The 14,672-nt window shown below is 38.1% G+C and overlaps 4 protein-coding genes across 4 annotated transcripts; 3 read left to right on the forward strand and 1 right to left on the reverse strand.

Annotated features, from left to right (window-relative positions):
* The first annotated feature begins 100 nt into the window (after nt 1-100).
* LOC113042766 (otospiralin-like) lies at nt 101-1,599 on the forward strand. The gene is made up of 4 exons (XM_026201782.1): nt 101-241; nt 395-461; nt 851-874; nt 1,159-1,599. Exons 1-4 carry the CDS (start codon nt 173-175, stop codon nt 1,344-1,346), a joined length of 348 nt encoding a protein of 115 aa, XP_026057567.1. The 5' UTR covers nt 101-172; the 3' UTR covers nt 1,347-1,599.
* Nucleotides 1,600-2,180: 581 nt separating this feature from the next.
* LOC113042428 (COP9 signalosome complex subunit 9) lies at nt 2,181-5,075 on the forward strand. The gene is made up of 3 exons (XM_026201292.1): nt 2,181-2,389; nt 2,706-2,778; nt 4,908-5,075. The coding sequence occupies exons 1-3, from the start codon at nt 2,327-2,329 to the stop codon at nt 4,943-4,945; spliced, it is 174 nt and encodes a 57-aa protein (XP_026057077.1). The 5' UTR covers nt 2,181-2,326; the 3' UTR covers nt 4,946-5,075.
* A 123-nt stretch (nt 5,076-5,198) lies between these two features.
* On the forward strand, nt 5,199-11,457 carry and1 (actinodin1). The gene is made up of 5 exons (XM_026201290.1): nt 5,199-6,758; nt 7,394-7,474; nt 8,325-8,369; nt 8,496-8,635; nt 9,189-11,457. The coding sequence occupies exons 2-5, from the start codon at nt 7,411-7,413 to the stop codon at nt 10,662-10,664; spliced, it is 1,725 nt and encodes a 574-aa protein (XP_026057075.1). The 5' UTR covers nt 5,199-6,758; nt 7,394-7,410; the 3' UTR covers nt 10,665-11,457.
* Nucleotides 11,458-11,766: 309 nt separating this feature from the next.
* adipoqa (adiponectin, C1Q and collagen domain containing, a) lies at nt 11,767-14,499 on the reverse strand. Its single transcript, XM_026201291.1, has 3 exons — nt 14,108-14,499; nt 13,791-14,025; nt 11,767-12,706 (listed from the first exon to the last, which is right to left on the reverse strand). Exons 2-3 carry the CDS (start codon nt 14,014-14,016, stop codon nt 12,156-12,158), a joined length of 777 nt encoding a protein of 258 aa, XP_026057076.1. The 5' UTR covers nt 14,017-14,025; nt 14,108-14,499; the 3' UTR covers nt 11,767-12,155.
* Nucleotides 14,500-14,672: the final 173 nt, after the last annotated feature.

Below are 14,672 nucleotides of genomic sequence, written 5' to 3' on the forward strand. Positions count from 1 at the left end.
ATGTGTTCAGATTTTTATTTTATTTTCATGGTTGTATGGAATGATGCATAAACCAACTTGATTTGAAATATCATATACAGCCCTGAGGGGGGGGGGGGGTTTCAATGATGTAGATCTAGTTTGGGAGGGGACAAAATATTCCTGAACCTGGGGTTCAGTCTGTGCAGAACCAATGAGACACCACATCTGTTTAGATCTCAGAAACGAACGGATCACTTGTATAATCACCGCTGCAAAAGAGGTAATGTTCATTTCCAAAACAATTAACAATAAACATAACTTGTTATGAAAAGTAAGTTATGTGCATGTAATATAGCTAACAGTTTACCTGATTTTTCAAGCTAACTTATATTTACCTTAAATTTTAATTTATTTAATTATCTTTTTTTTTCAGGAAATTATGAAGTGGAGTATTGTTTTGGGGGTTTTCTTCCTATGTTTTCTTGCTAATAATCTCAGCGGTAAGCAGTGTATATTACTCATTTTACTACTATTATCTTTGGGCACCTTGGATATTTACTTTAAAAATTATATTTCAAGATTTTCGGAATATGAAAATCGCTGTATCTTATGGTAAATATTTCTGTATCATAGGAGAAAAGAAGTTTATTTTTGTCAGATAAACAAATTGGAACATTTTATGAAAGAAAATCAGTGAAATATGTTCATATCATAGCTGATAAAGACTTAATTCGTGTTCATCAGGAGAAGTTAGGAATAATATTTGTGGAGGGAACGCACACATTTCTTGAATCCCTTGGGAGATCCTCAGTTCTCATGCATGAATCAGCTCTTTGTGAGGGAGGATTTCGGATTTCATTCACTTTTCTTCTACTCTCTCCTTCCACAGGTGCCAGATTCATTCCTGAAGGGGGTAAACAGACTTTTTACCATTTTGTTTACACACCTTTAGCCAGTATATATTAATAGTAATATTTCAAAATCCTAAATGCAGAATGAGGCTTTTATTAGAACAAATCACTGAACTATTGGTGCTGGGTTTATAAATATACTCACTATGTTAATTGTATTGTCATGTTTGCCTGTGGCCACAAAGAGGCACATTTAGACATAACTTCTGCAGTTACACATCAGGAATTCTGGAATGCAGAAACTCAGCAGGAATACACAAGCTCTGTTTTTCTCTCTCAAATGCAGTGCCCTATGAACGGCCCCCGGCTGTGCCCTACTGGTCTTATTCCACCTCAGATTTCTGGAATTATGTGGAATACTTCCGCAACATTGGGGCCTACGACCAGATCAATGAAATGGCCAGAACTTTCTTCGCCCATCAGCATCTAGGAGACACGCTGGGTTATGAAGTGGCAGAGCAACATGAACACTAAGTGGATGTTATTAGTTCATCACTGATCGTTTAGTCTTTGTTATTAGAAAATAATGATAATTTACTAAATATAAGTAAACACCATTTATAGCCCTATAATAAAGAGTGTTGTGCCGTATCCATAAATGTATTACTACTAATAAAAAAGCATATAGGAATTACAGTTAATGTTTCATTGTAGTGTGATTAACAGCTTCAGAGTGCATGATTGTGATGTATTGTAAATGTAGGACATTTAAGAAATAAAACCATAAAGTGTCATACTGATGCACAGAAATTATTTAAATGCAATCACTGTAATAAACCGGAGGACAAGTTCTCCAACCGAGCCAGTGGGACCCGGTTTCCACCCGGTAACGTTTTGACGTAGCACCATTAGTGGATGTGAAGCCTCAAACGATTCCAAGAATTGATTCCTTCAAACAGTTCATAGTAAAGAATCGGTTCATAGCGGTTCAAGACATCACTTGATCCTGGCAACGTCCAAAGAACCCCATGTTTAATCCCATTATTATTATTATTATTATTATTATTATTATTATTATTAATCAATGATCATTATGTTTAGGTTAATTAATTATAGTTGTTTTCATGTGCATTTGCATCCATGATTCAGTTCATTTTAAAATGTCTTAATAAAAAATAATTTATTAAAACATGTTAAGTCCTTCAGAAATACATTTTGCATTCATGTGCGTTTCGGATGAACACGTGTTAGGAGTACGTTTCTAATATTTTTATTTCTGCTGTTTGGTCCAAAATTTATTCAGAAAGCGCACCCTTCAAATCAGGTTGGGGAAACAGGTTCATTTAAAAAGATTCGACTCAAAAGAACAATTCATTCAGGAATTGGACACCGCGAATCGAAACAGCACCGGATACAGAGGGAAGCGTTTGTTTTGGTGAATGTGACAGTGAGCTGAAAAATACATAATTGTAACATTTGTTTACCGCTGACTTTTTAGTACTCGCGCTGAAGTTATGAAGCCAGCAGTTGATGAAATGTTTCCTGAGGGAGCTGGTCCGTATGTGGACCTGGATGAGGTCGGTGTTTACACATGTTTCTGTATAATGGTCTGATTAGCCATTTAAAAATGTGTATCTTTAAGTTTACGTTTCATACACTTAAAATATCACATACATGTAAACGAACAGATTTTAGAATAATTCCAAGTAAATCTGTATAAACTACAGCGTAACTTAACTTTCCACTGTAACTGTAATCTTTCCTCTTTAACGTTACAAATAAAAAAAGCGCATTTTACTCAGTTGCACAAATGACCCCAATAGTATTTATTCAGTAAATGTTTAGTAAATATTTATGGCGTAATATTTCAGCTGTAGCGCTGTGTGTTGACAGGCAGGGGGCAGCACTGGACTTCTGATGGATCTGGCCGCCAATGAGAAGGCCGTACATTCAGACTTTTTCAACGGTGAGACCCGTTTTTATTTGGTATCTGGGTTAGACTCACGAAGTTATTTGATGCTGTAGCATACACAGTACATCGATCAGTTACTTTCCTTGACCTTTCCAATGATTTGTTATTACTAGTGACTACATTTTAATAAAATATGGAGGAAGGTCTTGGGGAAATGGTTAGTCAGATTTGTAACCCTAAGGTTGCAGGTTCAAGTATTGTACTGGTAGGGATTGTAAGTGGGGGGAGTAAATGTACAGCGCTCTCTCTCCCACCTTTAATACAACGACTGAGGTGCCCTTGAGCAAGGCACCGAACCCCCAACTGCTCCTGGGTGCCGCAGCAAAAAATGGCTGCCCACTGCTCCGGGTGTGTGTTCATGGTGTGTGTGTGGACTTGGATGGGATAAATGCAGAGCACTAATTCCGGGTATGGGTCACCAATTTTCTTTTAGCCGATTTGCTGCTCAAGAAACATATTATTACTATCAGTGTTGTCAACAGTAGAAACATCAAGTTCAGCAGTTCAGATTTTTGTGGAAACTGTCATACATTTTTAAGATTCATTGCTGAATAGAAAAATATTTTGTACATTATAAATGTCTTTATTGTCATTTTGACCAACTGAATGTATTCTTGCTTAAAAGTATTGCGTTCCACAAAAATATGAAGCAAAACAACTGTTTTCAACATTGATTATAAGAAACGAGCAGCAAATCCGAATATTAGAAGGATTTCCAGAGGATCATGTGATACTGAAAAAATTGTTCAAAAAAATCTGCTTTGCATCACTGGGTTAAACTACATTTTAAAATTCAAATAAAAACAGTTATTAGACAATGTTTGATTGAATAAATGCAGCCTTGGTGAGCATAAGAGAATTAAAAACATAAAAAAAGATTTATTCCAAACTTTTGACTGCCATTGTGTCTGTCTGTGTATGTATGTATATATATATATATATATACACACACAGTACAGACCAAAAGTTTGGACACACCTTTTCATTCAAAGAGTTTTCTTTATTTTCATGACTCTGAAAATTTTAGATTCACACTGAAGGCATCAAAACTATGAATTAACACGTGGAATTATATATCCAATTATATACATAATAAAAAAGTGTGAAAGAACTGAAAATATGTCATATTGTAGGTTCTTCAAAGTAGCCACCTTTTGCTTTGATTACTGCTTTGCACACTCTTGGCATTCTCTTGATGAGCTTCAAGAGGTAGTCACCTGAAATGGTCTTCCAACAGTCTTGAAGGAGTTCTCCGAGAGATGCTTAGCACTTATTGGCCCTTTTGCCTTCAGTCTGCGGTCCAGCTGACCCCTAAACCATCTCGATTGGGTTCAGGTCCGGTGACTGTGGAGGCCAGGTCATCTGGCGCAGCACCCCATCACTCTCCTTCTTGCTCAAATAGTCCTTGATGCCTTCAGTGTGACTCTACAATTTTCATAGTCATGAACATAAAGAAAACTCTTTGAATGAGAAGGTGTTTCCTAACTTTTGGTCTGTACTGTATATATATATATATATACACACACACACACGCACATCTATGCAAAAAAAAAAAAAAAATATATATATATATATATATTTATTTTATTTTAAAAAAATATTTTCCTCAAGTTGCTGTTTTTATTTGTTTACTTGGCAACAGAATATCACAAAGTGCTTTAGCATGCTGACTCTACACTTTTCCACCTCCTCTATATAGTGATAGTAAAGGTAGTTTGAGCTTGGCACAGGATGACCTAAAAACAGGCAGTAAAGTGTAAAGGAGGTATGAAGCTGAGCCCATGTAAAGCACTTTTATTGGGCTTCATTGGCTCCAGCGCAGCAGGTCTTCCCTCTTTAGAGGTTCTGTATCCATCTGCAGCGCTTGAAGTAGCTGAACACGTGTCATTCAGGGGGCCCTTTTGAAAAGGTTCATGGAAAATAACCTTGAGACCTCGATAAGAGCACATGCACTCATTTTACTGAGAACAGCATGTTTTAGATGAGGTTTTTGTTCAATTTATTAAAAAAAGCTCTCTACATATTCTTCTTTATTTTGCTATATCAAAATTACTGTATGTATAGGAAAACATTTTTTTTCATTTTTTTGTGCTATTAATTTTATGCTTCTCTTTTCTCCACAGATTTTGAAGACCTGTTTGATGACGATGATATTCAGTGATAAAGAGGACAGATAGGATTTCTCCATTGTGTAAAATGCTGTACATATAAGTGTCGTTCTTTCTTCACTTTCAGAGTGATTTTGTGTTGTTAACTCTGTTGAATAATAAATTTTTGTGCAATACAAAGTCTTACTTTTTCCAGATGTTTCCACATAAAAAAAAAAAACCAAACATTCCGAGTCAAAGTTGGAATTATTATGAACATTTTTCCCTAGGCTGAAATCTGTTTCTAGCCCTGATTGTAGGTTTTTGCACATTCCTGAACACCTGTAAGGGTGCATAATTACATGTGCGATCCGCTTTTAACATAAAGCACAGATGTTTTACACTCTGACATTAACATAAAAATATTATTTTTTCTCCAAGATAAATCTGAACAGTCATCACAATCTGTTATCATTCATGTCAGATAATTTAAAAAAGCATACATTAATTCCTAATCTGTATTACTGCATCACAAATAGGGTTTTAATTATGAATGATTACTTGAAATGCCATTCTGCAGTTAATTGTTGGATGATGGATTGTGCTGGTGCTTGGCAGATGTGCATATGATATAATTCCCCATAAGGGTTTTGTCCTGTTTGCTACAGTTCAATGCATTTACTTTGACACAATATACATTATATAAACTGTTCTTCCAAGAACGTACTCACTCTTAGGTCATCCAAAATTTATGAGTTTGTTCCTCATTTTGGATCAGATTTGAAGTATTTTAGTGTTTCATCACTTGCTTCACCAGTGGATCCTCTGCTGCTGAATGGGTGCCGTCAGAATAAGAGTTCAAACAGCTGATAAAAACATCACAATCCAAAATCAATTGGCATGACTCCAGTCCATCAACTGATGTATGTGAAATGATAAGCTACACATTTCCAAGAAACAAACTCATAATTAAAACATTTCAATTTGAAAGTGTGTTATATTAACACTCCCTCCAGTGAAAAAGTTAATCTGTTGTTTCCCTCACATTAAAATCCACTGATGTACTTGTTTAGGGCTGTTTTGGTCTGTAAATGGTGCTTGATCTATGGATATTTCTCTCCTGATTCAGACAAAATTATTTTTCACTGGAGGAAGCAATATTATGGATGGAGGATTTTAGCAGGAAGCAATGGTTTGAAGTTAAAATGTCTTGATAAATTTGTTTATTACAGTTATGCAGCTTGTGCATTACTGACATTACTTGTGTATTATTGTAATGGTTTTATCAGCTGTTTGGACTCATTCTGGCACCCATTCACTGCAGAAGATTCACTGGTGAGCAAGTGATGCAATGCTCAATCATTTTAAATCTTTAAATCTATTGAAGAAACAAACTCATCTACATTTTGAAGGCAACTAGTTTAGATATAGAAATCCACAAAATAGCCTATACTGAATCATTATAGGTGATATTATTTTATGTATTTGTTCTAAAACAACTGCAAAAATTGTAATTTTTATGTCCTGATTTTTGTCCTTCAGCATTTTTTCTTAAACACAAAACAGTTGATGTTCTTTTCTCTCCTCCTGTTTCTGTGTCTATAATTGCAACACCTGATTGGTTGACTCGCTATGACAAAGAAGGCCAATCATAGGACTGGAAGCAGCTTGTACTTGGTCCTATGGGATGCACCTTTTGTTTTTAATTATGAAGGTTGGGTTTAAATTGTGGCCAGGTTCTCAACGTTTGCTCAGTCGGTGTACGGGGTGTGTTGAGACTGTAGTACACAAGGGGTTTGGCTCACCTTTATCTTCCAGTCGGTCAGCTGTAGAGCTGAACTTCAAGGCCTCTCTCCTCAGCGGGTTCACATCATCATCCTTAGACAGGTAAGACACAGCTCAAACCCTTTTTACTTCTTATTAAATGAATGATTAGAAAACATGCACATTTCTACATTTCAAAAACCCTTACAAATATTTTTACCAATATGCAGATGGGCACCAAATGTTAACAGTTCTTAAACATTTGAACTTTTTTTTAAGTTAAACGATAGTTAGATAATTTTTTCATTGTTCTATATTAAAGAAAATATTTTAAACTTTTTGTCTGGAAAAAGTTAAAAGCTGCACAAGCAAAACACTGACATTGACAAAGATTAATTTAATACAGCATAAAGAGCATAAAATTATGTTCAACATGTAAATGACATGTTTCTTTATATACATTTGTAGAACGTATAAAACCCAATAGTTTGCAGGTAATCAAACGTACAGAGTGAAGTTTCTTTTACTATTTGCAGTTCTTTCTTATTTGATCAATTTTTCTTAAAATTTTCAAATATTAGTTCAAATATTGCTAATTTTAGATAATCAGATATAACGGAGCAATATGACATTCTCTCTTATAACAATTCTCATTTGCTACTAATATTATCATCTTGAGAGGTTCATCATGTTAAAATATGAATATGAAAATACATGCTTTAAATGCTAAGCCTATAAATGATTTTGTTTATCCAAAGGAGTCAGAAAGGTTAAGATGGCTCATTTGAGAGGATCTTCCATCTTCCATGTGTTGCTGCTTGCAACATTATTATTACCAGGTGAGACTTTTGAAATTATACTTTTTTTTTTATGTTAAAAATTGTTCTTTGGTTTTCCTCACAGTTGGAGGTTTTTAAGTAGGAATCTTTATTTTTAGTAGTTCTATGATAAAACTCCAGATCATTTAGAAGCTGCTCGACTCAATGACTTTATATCTTCCGAGTGAAATTTCCCCAAAAGCCCTGTATCAAGCGAGGGGGTATTAAGTTTCTGAGTGCCAGGTCTTTGTTTTTTGCGCTGCAACTGATAAAATGATTAACGGTTGTCAGCAAAACTCAAATGCACCAGGTTTCCAGATGTGGCAGCAGTTTACAAGCTCATAAAAAATAAACCTGCTGATACTTTGAAAGAGCAGCATTTCCTTTTCCTTCCTCATAGACACGGAGATCTTCTGTTCAGTCACCTCACAGTAAAGACATCCATGAACCACTCATCCCCCGTTTCAGCAGAAATAAACATCACCTTTAGAGAGATAACACAGAAAAAGTGTCAGTTCATACCTTTTTTTTTTTTTTGGCTGTGGAATAATTAGGTTCACCTCTAAGTTTATAGGCACCTTTCCTTTGTAGATTTTATAGCTTTTGCTTGTAGATGAGCTTGGTTACTGCGGCCCCCTGCTGCCAGGCATCAAAGTGCTGATGTGTGCTGTTTGAAGATTAATTTCCTACAATACCCTGTATATTACCACCTTCCCTTCCCCCCAAAACTTGTAAAACCGCATCCTGCTGCCCTCAGCTCATTGGGTCTTTACTGTCTGTAAGCATTTTCGACTCGGTCTTTGAAAAATGCAACATCTGGTTGAGATTCGAACCCCCTAATTTTTTCCCCTCTACTCTTCTTCTCAAACAGAGTTTCTGTTGGCCGGCCCTGTGACCCAGCATTTAAAAGGAGATGGTAAGTATGGCTTGTTCTCCTGTTCTGTCTGCTTTTTATGGAGTCCCAATTTTTTATCTGATGTATATCTACCATAAGATATGAATGTTAAATATGCACAGTGACGTGACATAATGTTTCTGCCAGATGGAAGTGATGAAAAGGCTGGCATTGAAGCAGTTCCAAAGAAACTAATCCGCAACAGGAGAAACATCAGTTGGTACAAGCAGCACTCTGACTTCTGGAGCTGGTACAAATACTTCACTGACAATGGAAACCAAGAGGGAGTGAGTACAGCATATTATAAACTAAACAGGACAACAAAGCACACCTGCAGGGCTAATAAGAATTTTCTTAAAGGGATAGTTCACCTAAAAAAATGTAAATTCTGTCATTAAGTACTCACACTCGTGTCGTCCAAACCCACAAGACCTTTGTTCATCTTTAGAACACCATTCAAGATATTTTTGTTGAAATCCGAGAGCTTTCTGACCCTGCATAGACAGCAACATAACTACCAGAAAGGTGCTAAGGACACTGTTAAAACAGTCCATGTGACATCAGTGGTTCAACCGAATGCGTCGTGGTACTCTCGTGGACATGCGTTGAAGACATTATTCAATAAAGTTTTTTTTATTTTTTGTCTTTGCACACAAAAAGTTTTCTCTTAGCTTCAAAAAATCTTTTTTGGGTGAACTATCACTTTAAGGATGCACAATATATCAGTACCACATTGGTCCAGAAATTCAATACCAGGGAATCAGTTACCATCATAAGGATTATTTGTGTTGGTTATATAATCCAGATAGTGAATCAAAATTATTCATGTTCACCTTACAGGTTGCAGAGCTGGATCGCGTCTATCTTTCATACTTGCAGAACAAGAATCGGGCTGAGTCAGGTCGTTCCTACAAGCTGTACCTGCAGCACCTTAGCGACATCTACAAATCTTGTGCCGAGTCTGATGACCCAAACTGTGTGGCCTCGTACACCAACAGACCCAAACCCAAAGCTGAGGCACCAGTGCCTGCCCCAGTCAAGTCTTGTGACCCTTACAGAGACCCATACTGCTTGCACTCAAAGGGGTACTCTTATTACCCATACATGTCTCCGGCCCCAGCCGCTGTCAAAGGCCCTGCACCTGCCCCTGCCCCAGTCAAAGCCCCAGCCTACATTCACACACCTGTGGTGAAGGATCCACGTTCTGGTCAGTACTACTACTCTCCGCTGGTGCAACCCTTCCTGTCAGCAGAGCAGAGGACCGAGCTGTTGCGCATCTGTGATGCCGAGGATGTCGAGTGTCTTCAGTACCACCTCCGTGCTGCTTACGGATACAAGCCTGCTGCTGCCCTAGCCCCATCCTACGCCCATCTCGGCTGTGACCCTAAGACCGATCCTCACTGCGTCCCCCATTTGGTCCAGAAGGCACCATCTGGTCTGTACCTGCGTTATCCCCATTGTGACCCTCGAGTTGACCCATACTGTGCTTATGCTGCTGCTCTGGCATCCTCGCAAAACCATGAAGCCCCTTCTTCTGGCTTGGAGAGACCCTGCAACCCTCTCTACGAAGATAACTGCAACCCTCTGACAGCCACAAGGTTTGGCAGCCTGGCTCCTGAAAATCTGAAGGACGATCCCGCATCTGAAGCCGGTGCCATGCGGGCACCTCCGAGCCCTCGTCGTGACCCCTATGCCATGCACCGAGATGCATCTGCTGGGGATGACCTGCGAAGACACCAGCCTACACATCTCCAACCTCCAAGGTACCAACCAGAGGAACCTCAACATCCTTTGGGACCCCGAGGGAAGACCAAGGAGGGATATGACTGTTTCATCGGGTATGATCAAGAGTGCTTCCCACTGGGTTCCCAAAACGAGCACCGTCCTGCTGTGCACAGACAGCCATCCAACCCAAGTGAAGCCTACGAGCCCCACCTGAATGCCGATGGAACCAGGAATGGAGTGGTCGAACCTGATCCTGACTGCGACCCAGAGTACGATAGAAACTGCCGCTTGCGCCGCTACAGATCTGAGGTGGCCGAACCTGCCAGTCCATCACCTCAAGAGGAGCCAGCCCAGGAGGAATCCCACCGTGAGGAGATCCCTCAGCATAGAGAAGAGTCCTACCCTGAGGCCCCAGGCTATGACCAGCAGCAATATGAGCACTACATGAGTGGACAAGAGGATCCATATGCCGGATACGGCGCCCAGGAACCAGGAGCGACTAGCTTTCAGGATATCCTGAGAGGATACGGTGGTCGGTATCCTGGTCAGGATGACCACCGTGCCTACAACGGAGACTACAGAAAGAAATAAATACCTGTGACAATGTATGCCAAGAATAGTAGATCAGGACAGGACACATTTTTGTAGATACATTTTGCAATGCACACTTGTAGAAAAGGTGCACATGCATTTTCACAGGATTTCACTTGGTTCACTCAATATTTTTGAGAGCTGCTGAAATTTCCTAGTTCTGGAGTTTGACAGCACTTGTATAGGAAAAAGATAATTAGATTCTTATGATTTCTTGCTGATTCTTTAAGCCCATGTAATCATATTGTATCTCTAGGAGAAGTATCTCTCTTCTACTAGAAGAGCACTTGAAAGAGCTCTTTGTATCTTTGTGGAGGGAAAATTACACAAAACAAAGTATGTAAAAGGTGAAAAGTGTACTATATTGAATATACTGTAACCTCACCCAATTTGGCTTTTCTTTGTAAATCCACCCCCTAATTTCCCTTCAAGTTAATGTTTAATTAATTTCTAGGACCCTTGCTTATTTGTATTCTTTTTTTAAATGGCCAAATTGATGCTATGTGATTTGTTTGCATATTTGTAAGATGTTTTTCTTTAAAAAGTTTCAAATAAAAGCTTTACACATCTTGAGTTCTTTTTATTTGCAAATGCACCATTACTACTGTGACAAACTAGCTAATTTAACAAACAGTTTTTCTATTAATTACAATCAAATTACATTTTATATATATATATATATATATATATATATATATATATATATATATAAACGCTGGTAGAACTTGTTGTTGCTCATTTTATTGGACTATCATAGGCAAGTGAATTATTTTGCCATCCTACTGTATTTTCATTCACAGAGCAATGTAATACTAGAAACTGATTAATTATCTAACTCTTCTACTTGCACACAAACAGTCAGTGATAATACAATAATCTGTACCAAATTAGCATAAAAATCCATATTTATGTTGCATCATTTGCTGGATTTTTTTTGTTAGCTGTCTTGGGAGTTTAGAGAAATGTTAAAACTCCACAATTAAAAAGTTTTTTTTTTTTTTTTTTAAATCTAGAGCACAGTCCAAGCTGTGACACAGATACCTTCATTAGCCTGAGAATACTTTTAATAAACATTGTAATAAATATAAATACTCAACAGCTGTCAAGCTATTTTGGTTTATTAAAATCTATGACATACAAATGTCATAATCACAAATCGAAATAAAATATAACTATAAGGTCATAACTCACTCAGTACGCATGGTGGTTTCTGACCTTGAACATTGATTAAAATATCAGCGAGGATGAAGTATGCTAAACTGCACACCAGCTGTTGTACTGTGAGGAAGCCAGTTGGCTAGATGTGACATGTTTAGCGGGTGGGCAGCCAGACTCCCTATGAACATATCTGGCCTATAAATCTAAAAATGACAGGTCTTATGACCGTATCAAACACAGACACACACAGCAAATAATCTCTTCATGGTTGCATTAAGCTGACTGATTATTCCATGAGATTAAGTGGATACAAATACATCCACATAGACAGCGTCAGCGTCTGCGGTTGTCAGTTGGGTTGCTTAAGATTTTAGGAGTCAAAAGGAAGCCAGTGAAGGTGGAGTCGTTGTTGATATCTGCATAAATCCCTGCATCAAATATGTCATCATACAACTGTAGCCAAACCTCATCTCCAGCAGACAGATTTAAAATCACCCCTCCAGAGGCCTGATCCAGATTCCCACTGTGGAACTGGTCAAGTGTAAAGGCCACAGTCCGGCCGTTTTTAAACATAGCTACCTTGGTCTCCTTCCCATTGATGGTAAGATGATATGTAAAGTAATAGATCCCAGGGATGGCACAGCGAAACTTTCCGGAAATGTTGTTGTAGTGGTGCTGCTCATTGTAGAAGGTTTTAGTGAAGCGGATGGGAGCTCCACTGGCTGGGCTGGTTTTACCTGTGAGTCCCATGCTAAAAGCAGAATGGTAGGGAAAGGAAACCTCTCCACTTTGTCCTTTCAGACCGGGGTTTCCAGGAAATCCTCTTTTTCCTGCAGGTCCCTCGTCCCCTGCTTCACCTGGCTTTCCAGTCGGTCCTTTGGGGCCTTGATAAAGATAACTGAATAGATTATTTTTTTGCAGAGTCAAACCTTTTATATTGTTAACTGAGAATAATCCATAAAGGTATTTTCACTAAAGTAAGTTTTTTTTTTTGAAGATTTCGACTCCAGTTTAGGCTGGGGGTGACATAATTTAGTGTTTTTTTAGTTATCGGAAATACCAATGATGTTTTACTTGAATATTTCTGACTTTTTCGGGTCATGAAGATGCTTGCAAATGTGCCAACAATCCAGTGTGTTGTGGAATGCATAATTATGGTATTTGCAGGTCAAATTAATCTGCATGTTTTATGATCATAGGCAGCTGCAAAAACCCAGAGATTAAATATTTTATGATAGATCTGATGTCCATTTTTCAACTACCCTCTGAGGGTATTTACACTTACGTATTTGACAGCCACTTTAACCTCAGGTTTTACCTGATTTTTAAAAAATGTTTCATACTGTGATTTTGGAGTAGTTGTACTTAATCCAGTTAGTGTTAATTTAGATATTAACATTAAATTGTGGTTTATGTGTACAAATACTTTTTGTCAGCACTTGAAAGGATAGTTTTAGCCAAAAAAAATTATTCTGTCATTAATTACTCACTCTCATGCTTTTCCAAACCTGTAAGAGCTTCATTCATCTTCAGAACACAAATTAAGATATTTTTGATGAAATCCAAGAGTTTTCTGTCCCTGCATAGACAGCCATGCAACTGACATGTTCAAGGCCCAGACAGTTAGTAAGGACATCATTAAAATAGTCCATGTTACATCAGTGGTTCAACTGTAATTTTACGACGCTACGAGTATACTTTTATGTGTGCAAAGAAAACAAAAATACATTTTTTATTAAGTTTCATAACATTATGGTTAAACCACTGATGTCACATGGACTATTTTAACAATGTCCTTACTACCTTTCTATGCAGGGTCAGAAAGCTCTTGGATTTGTTTTCTGATGATGTACAAATGTCTTACGGGTTTGGACATGAGGGCGAGAATTTTTTCAAGAAAAGAGACAGAATTTTCATTTTTGGCTGAACCATCTCTTTAATACTATTAACAGTCTGTAAATAAGTCACCTGGATCTCCATTATCTCCCTTTTCTCCCTCACGCCCATCACGTCCGTCCCGCCCGGGAATGCCATTGAACCCTGGAGTGCCAGGAACACCCCTCATCCAGCGGGCACAAGGTTCCCTCTGGTCTTGCTCAGCCAGCTCTGTGTCCTCCTCCTGAGAGACACTCGGTCTGGCTGCCATTAGCACACAGAGCACAACTATCCATGCAGGCTTCATTGTGAGAGCCATGTGATCAATCTGTTGCGAAAAGACAAAAACAAAAAAACTTTTAGAAAAGTAAAGGAATAATGTATGATTAAACAAGCATGTTTTGTCCTACCTGGTCATCAACAGTGTGTCAGTACAGTCTTTTGTGTGGAGTGATAGCCTGAGCTGTTGTCCTTTTGAGACCTTGTGTGCAAGTTTTTTTCTGTGCTTGTCACTACTAAAAATATCTGAGTGGACATGCAAAGCAGCTGTTCGTATTAAACAACCGGACATACTATCACACTGAGATAAGACCGTGTGAGAGTTTTGTATATTTATTGTTGTTGGTTCATTCCTGCTACCTGCTAGTCAGTTTAATCCACACTTGGTGTGAACAGCTATTATCTGATTACTTTAGAAGCTTTCTGAATATTGTTAGGGGTATATGCTTATTTAAGAAAGGTAGAGGAACAAATTACTGCCTAGTATCCTACTAACAACCCATTTTGTCTGTGATCCATTTACTTATACAAAGAGCTGCTAGCATGAGCAGTGTTGCCAACTTCTTTCAATGGAAAGTAGCGTAAACCCACTGCGGTCAAGCCCTGCCTAAAAAGTAGCTAAATGTCGCTAGATGATGTCATATGCTAATTAGCATATTCATGACGTAAGTGCGTCATATTATCTTGCCCTTTCTG

Source organism: Carassius auratus, chromosome 24, assembly GCF_003368295.1.
Source record: "Carassius auratus strain Wakin chromosome 24, ASM336829v1, whole genome shotgun sequence".
Lineage (NCBI taxonomy): Eukaryota > Metazoa > Chordata > Actinopteri > Cypriniformes > Cyprinidae > Carassius > Carassius auratus.